The sequence below is a fragment of the Hippoglossus stenolepis genome, chromosome 20, assembly GCF_022539355.2.
Source record: "Hippoglossus stenolepis isolate QCI-W04-F060 chromosome 20, HSTE1.2, whole genome shotgun sequence".
Taxonomy (NCBI): Eukaryota; Metazoa; Chordata; class Actinopteri; order Pleuronectiformes; family Pleuronectidae; genus Hippoglossus; species Hippoglossus stenolepis.
The window spans coordinates 11,464,977-11,471,396 of NC_061502.1; the positions used below are offsets into that span (position 1 = coordinate 11,464,977).

A 6,420-nucleotide genomic window follows, 5' to 3' on the forward strand; every position below is an offset into this window, starting at 1 on the left:
ACGAGGAGATCACACACTCACACAGTTTTGAATGGGACTGACGTCACGTCATTACGGAGCACTGCTGCGCCCTCTGGTGGTGGGAAATAAAACTGCAGCAACTGCAGTGAGGAAGGTGATCGATCACTGATAAAGAGACACCATATTATTGATCCAATCTGATCATAAATCAGCATCGTCGTTGATGTCACAGATTGATTCAGTCACATCACTCTGATAAAATCCCACAGTATGTATATTTAGTTTATTATTAAATTGATTCGACCCAGAGTGATTCCACTTTTTATATTAAAGCAGAGACATACAAACCAAGTGAATTGCTATAAGACAGTCCTGGTGGTGCTGTAGATGTAGGTTTGAATAAACACGTGAACACTTTTCTATATTTGACCTGTTCATGTATTACATTATGTAAATTAACTACGTTTTATATTTTATTTATATTATGTATTTACTCTTCCTTTTTTAATATCAATTAATGATGAAAATATAAATGTATATATTTAAATATAAAAATAACTCTTTCAAACTTCAATCATGTATTTATTTAACCAAGTGTTCATTTATATTTTCTATACATTTCAAATCCACACAAAACTACTGAATTGAAAGATGTATTAAAACATTCCCCGCACATTTAATACAATTCGTTGGTTTGAGTTTTGTCCCTCTTCGGTTGCCATCATTAGTCACGTTGTTCGACGTCACACTCCTTCCTAGCTAGAAGCGGTGCAGTTAAAAGAAAACAGTTCCTCGTTTTTATGACTTTTTGGCTTGAATAAAAGGACAAAGATGGAAATCGGGACCGAGATCAGCAAGAAGATAAGAGTGAGTACCACAGTGGAGTGCGCGTGAGTTATTTGACGCGGACGCACTGGTGCTTTGGAACGTTAGCCTTCCACTGCGGCTCGCTGCTAACGTTAGCATGCTAGCTTAGCGTGTGGGTCGAGCGGAATGGTAACGAGGTCGAGCAAAACAGGTTTCGAAACACCTCAGTTAAGTCCGAGTGGAGCTGTGCACACGTGCCAGCAGCTTTTGTCATTATTATTAATAAAGTCCCGTGACGGTACAGGACTCGCTGTAACCTACGTAACTCTCACAACGTAGTGATTCTGCCCTGTAAAGTCTCTCCCCGTCTTTTGCAGGCTGCCATCAAGGGGAAGCTTCAAGAGCTCGGTGCATATATTGGTAAGTGAACAACGTGTGTGTGTGTTGCTGTCGGAGTCCACAGCCGCGTGGTTTCATGCTTCATGAGTTTGTTGTCTTCACTCATTCAGACGAAGAGCTTCCTGACTACATCATGGTGATGGTGGCAAACAAGAAGACCTCTGAGCAGATGGCTGACGATCTCTCCCTTTTCCTTGGGAACAACACGATTAAGTTCACAGCCTGGTAACGATCACAGACACTTCCGCGTTTTATTTACGAAGAGCATGCACTTCTTTGTACCAAGTTATGCTCTATCTTTTGCCATGTCATGGACTTGTTGGTTTCTTTCAGGCTGCACGGCGTCCTGGAGAAATTGCGATCAGTTGCAGTCGGTAAGTCAGTCTCTGTTTGACGCATTCAAGATTTGCTGAAGGGAAACGTATCTATAAACCTGTTGAGGCGTTGGCATCCACCCTGAGTGAACTCATCACAAGTGCTGAGTTCAGGTCTGAACGCATGCAGATGTGTCCTCAATGCATCTCGAGATCTGATCACTCAGACCACATTCGGAGATGGATGCACGTGGGCCACAGTCTTTTCACTTTGGGGTTGCAAATGTGTTCTTGTCCTCATATAAAGGATCACCTGCTCAGCTGACTTCCTCTTTCACAATCAAAACAAACATATTTTTATGCTCGCGGCCAGAATAAAAACACTGATAACCACATACATATTTTTTCATAGTAGTTCTACACTCAGCATTGACTCATTCAGCCCCCTCCTGACTCCACTTCATACACACACACCATGGCATTGGACACATCTCTATGCTCTGCCTGAGTGAAAACAATGTAACTTCATCGTCGCAGACGACGTACATGATTATTTGCATATAGAGCAGGGCCGTGAGATCCCATCGCAAATGATCAAAGTAGGCACATTCAGGACATATTTTAATAACCGACGAACTCACCGCTGCCCAATTGTTATCGGATCTCTCAGGGCTGATGTATATATCGGGTCTGAACGGAGCCTCTTGTATGAGAATATGTGGCCTTGGATGTTCCCTGTTACTCATGTTTTCTTCTCCTGATTGCCTGCATGTTTGTTGTAGAGCCTCCATCGCTCCAGTCCGATGGCAGCTCTGTGGCTGGGAAGAGCCAGTTATTTGTAAGCGAAGACCTCAGGACGGATGAGCTGAAGTTCTTGACAGTGTCCAGCTCTCACTCGGATAGGACGGAAGCAAGTGTATCGAGTTCTGCCCACGAAAGCAGGTGCTAAATGTGAATTTATCAAAGCTAGGATGTGTTTGTTTTCATGCTTGGCCTACACGGCAGATTTTGTCAATGAAAACTACTAACATGTATCTGTTTGTGTTTAGGAGGGGGGCCTTGGAGAGGACTTCTTCTCGACTTACCTCCGCTGTTAAACCCCTCATCGAGCCGGTCCCCTCGGAGGCCGTTATCGATATCAAACCGGAGATGGATGATGACCTCATTGCTGACGACCCCGTAGAAATAGGCTCCAACCATGGTCGGACACGTGGTGCAGCTAGTAGACCAACAGCTGAAATCTACAGAGCGGGTCACAGCAAATTTTCATTAGTTAGCTCTGCAGACACATTTAGGTCCTCAGAAGGATCCTCTCACAGCAGGCAGCAGGACAGCAGAAGCAGCAGATCCTCCAGATCCAGTAAGGTATGTGATTCAGTCAGAGCATAGTCAGCCGTCTTCACTCAGATATTTTCCCTTTCTTTTTAGAAAATTTCAGACAGGTGTTCGGCAAAGATTCATATTATTATTGGTTGTTCAGCAGGAGGAGTTGTCACGGAAGCGTAAGGCGCCAGTGGCGAGTTCAGTGGTGCGAGTGAACAGAGCAGCAGATGAGGACAGTGATGATGATGATGATGATGTGGAGGAGGAGGAGCCAAGCTACGGAGGAAGAGGCATGTCCAGTAGAGTGTCTCTGCCCTCCAAACCAGAGCGCAAGTATGATTCTCAACTGTATTTGGTCTGCACTATATAACTAAATCAACCAAGCATGGTGATTTCGTAAATGTGATATATCCTTGGGACTTGCATCCGGTTGGAATCCGTGAAGCTGATGTTATTTTACACTGCAGTAGATGTGTACCTGTTTTTCTTGAGGTGATCATAACCTTTCTGTGCTCCAACACTATCCTGCTTTCTTCACTCATGTGCTTCACATTCTTCACTGTTATTTCAGACCCACTCTCCCTCCTGGCAAGCAAGCCAACAGGAATCTGATACTGAAGGCCATCTCTGAGGCCCAAGACTCTATCACTAAAACCACAGCCTACCCCACAAGTATGTCCCCCACTGCCAGACACCTGGTCAGGAACATTGTGTGTCCCGGCCGTTTATCTCAGTTGTCATTACCGCTTCCTGACATTGACCTTTCTCCTCCCACACAGTACCACAGAGGCAAACTGTTCCTGTGGCGCCTCGCACCCGCTTGGCCAGCAGCGAGGAGATGTCGGCAGCCATCCAGCTGGTTCAGGATCACCTCCACAGTGTTGCTCCCAGGGTGCCAACCTACTCCTCTGCTGCGCTGCCTCCTTCAAGAACACCAGGTAGACATACTGGGTGCTGTTTAGTGAGCACTGCTTTATACACCTTGTCCAAAGGACACAGTTAACTTTGATAAATTGTGATGGTTTTATGGTGATTTTGAGCAACATCTGGTCTTATTCTTATTTTTTGTGCTGTTTTATCTTTTTTCCTGAAACATTTTCCCTCCAGTTCCAACAAGATCTTTAGCTTCACGCCTCCAGCTGGACTTGGCACAGACCAATGTTGCAAGAGAGCAGAGCCACTACGGTGAGTTTTATTTTTTTTTGCAAAAGGGCTGCCATAACAGTTTCTTATCATTTTTAACTCAAATTAGAACATTTAAAAGTAGTTGTTAATAATTAATGTCTCAGGACATGTTCTAATGGATTTTCTCCAGTGATGCATTACACTGTGTTGTGTCTGCATTTTGTGCAGTGCCTCTAGGTGTGGAGGTGGCTGCCGGCAGTGATGCAAAGCCATTCGATACTCGCTCCTTCATAATGAGTCGACCTAAACTGGAAGAATCTCAGACCACAACTCTGCAGCATCTTCCGGTCAAAGGGGAAGTGCATTCTGCTTTACCACGCACTGTCCAGGCCAGGTACACACACACACAAACACGCATTAGAGTATGCTACCAAAATCTGTGTCTGAATTGTCAGATATTTTATTTTGTCCTCTCTTTTATTTTAGTAAGGAGAGGGGTGACTCCTCCAGCCCTAAGTTCATTGTGACCTTAGACGGAGTACCAAGTCCGCTGGGGAATCTAGCAGACTGTGAAATGGAAATGGATGAAGGGAATCCTCCCAAAAAAGTCACTGAGGCGACCATTCACGTCAACAGGGAGCCTAAAGTCAGCATCCTTCACAGACTACAAGGAGTGATCACCACATCAGAGGGTGTGTGGTCTCGTTAGAAATATAAATGTATTTTAATATGGCAATCCAATGATTATGAGAGACTTAATTTGAATTGCACTTTTCAAAACACTTCTTCTTTTGATAGATGATGTTATGGAGGTTGAGATGGTGGACGAGGATGCTGTCCCTTTAAAGAAACAGAAAGTCCCGGAGCGTTGCAAGTTCTGGCCGGTGTGTAAAAGTGGAGATGAGTGTCCGTACCATCACCCGACAACACAGTGCAAGTGAGTGATCCTGTTAATAATCTGAAAAGGTGATAATTGGCTTTTTTCCCTTCTCATTCTGACTCATTCTTCATGGGTTTTTTTTTGTCTCTTTTTGTCCCTGAAGAACGTTTCCCAGCTGCAGGTTTGGGGAAAAATGCCTCTTCGTCCACCCTAATTGTAAATACGATGGCAGGTGCACAAAGCCAGACTGTCCCTTCACTCATGTGAGCCGCAGAGGCCAAGCTGCTCCTCCGCCAAAGCCAGGTACTCAAACTTTCATTATGTCACCACCAGGCACCATTATAAATCAGATGTTAGCTTTAGTTTTGCAGTCACATGCAGTTTGTAGAACGTCCGGCTGCTTCTCTAACTGGACTCTGTGTGTGTTCCCAGCTGTGCAGCCAGTGCAAACCACGAGCGTGTGTCGCTTCTTCCCAGACTGCAAGAAGATGGACTGCCCGTTTTATCATCCCAAGGTAAAGCATTCCTAAGTGCAGTTGTTTATATTTAAAAATAAATAAATGGATGTTTCAATTCTTAGCAATTCTGAATTTTCTCACTCTTTCCTGCAGCCTTGCCGCTTTGCAGCCAAGTGTAAACGAGTTGGATGTACCTTCTACCACCCGAACACATCTGTGCCTCCAAGACACGCCCTGAAGTGGACAAAAGCACAGAGCAGGTTAAACTCACATTGTATAAGTCCATATGGCCGGAGCTTGTAGTTTAGATCAGTATAAATTCTTCTGCATCATGGAATTCCATCCAAAGTATTAAGCTCAGCTAACGTATAAGGTTTCAACCAATGAATTATTTAAAACAAGGAAACTGACGTAAGTCATGTAAAATTTCTCATGCAAATTGTAATGCCTTATTATTCAAGTATAGAATTACAGTAATAAAAGTAGTCATTCATATTTTGATGCACCACTAAAAGTTTTCTGTCTTTCTCTCCCTCGCAGCTAATTAAGTCGGGCAGAACCCTAACCCTAACCCATGATCAGGAAGATATGAAGCTGTGGAAGATGTTCTGGATCTGTGTCTATGACTCATCATTCTTGTTGCTCTCTCTTGGCCTTGTTTCGTTTTGTTTTATCTTATTTTATTGGATTGTTTGAACTTGTTTGTAAGAAAGTGTTTTGTAAGATGACCAGTCAGATTTTTGCTGATGATCTAAAAACATTAAATTGCTCCACACTGAATATTTATCTTGTGTCATTTGTCTAATGATCATACAAGTTTGGTTCAAAGGGAGGTTCACCACTGACAGATGATCTTTAATTATGGTTATTGTTAGTATTACTAGTTGAAATAGCAGATGATAAAGCACAAACATAAAATTCAATGAATTTTCTATCTAAAATCAAATTTAAAAGCTGCTTGTGTGATATATTTTCTTCGAGTCAGCTCATAGATTTTATTTACTTTCCCCATTGAAAAGATAAGGCAGGTGTTGCCCACTGAGAAACCATAAGAGAACCTACTGCACTGATGAAACTATTTGAATGAATATACTGTCCAAGTGACTTAAACTGTGAAGTCATTTGTTTTTTAATCTGTCAACACATCCAGTTA

At 43.1% G+C, this 6,420-nt stretch overlaps 1 protein-coding gene across 2 annotated transcripts; it reads left to right on the plus strand.

Annotated features, from left to right (window-relative positions):
* Positions 1-671: 671 nt before the first annotated feature.
* Positions 672-6,047, plus strand: zc3h14 (zinc finger CCCH-type containing 14). Of its 2 annotated transcripts, none has more exons than XM_035144582.2 (17): positions 672-828; positions 1,146-1,188; positions 1,278-1,392; positions 1,501-1,541; positions 2,264-2,423; positions 2,531-2,846; positions 2,962-3,137; positions 3,376-3,476; positions 3,584-3,742; positions 3,912-3,989; positions 4,158-4,323; positions 4,416-4,621; positions 4,728-4,866; positions 4,973-5,112; positions 5,242-5,324; positions 5,421-5,527; positions 5,808-6,047. In XM_035144582.2, exons 1-17 carry the CDS (start codon positions 793-795, stop codon positions 5,809-5,811), a joined length of 2,070 nt encoding a protein of 689 aa, XP_035000473.1. In that variant the 5' UTR covers positions 672-792; the 3' UTR covers positions 5,812-6,047. The 2 variants fall into 2 exon arrangements, with proteins under 2 accessions (XP_035000473.1, XP_035000474.1); XM_035144583.2 differs by having other exon boundaries at positions 2,965-3,137.
* Positions 6,048-6,420: the final 373 nt, after the last annotated feature.

Bases quoted from the DNA above. Each gene is read 5' to 3' on its own strand.
- zc3h14 (XM_035144582.2), top strand. From the start codon at position 793: ATGGAAATCGGGACCGAGATCAGCAAGAAGATAAGA. The intron at 2,847-2,961 runs GTATGTGATTCA...TTGGTTGTTCAG, and splicing joins GATCCTCCAGATCCAGTAAG to CAGGAGGAGTTGTCACGGAA. The intron at 4,324-4,415 runs GTACACACACAC...CTTTTATTTTAG, and splicing joins CCACGCACTGTCCAGGCCAG to TAAGGAGAGGGGTGACTCCT.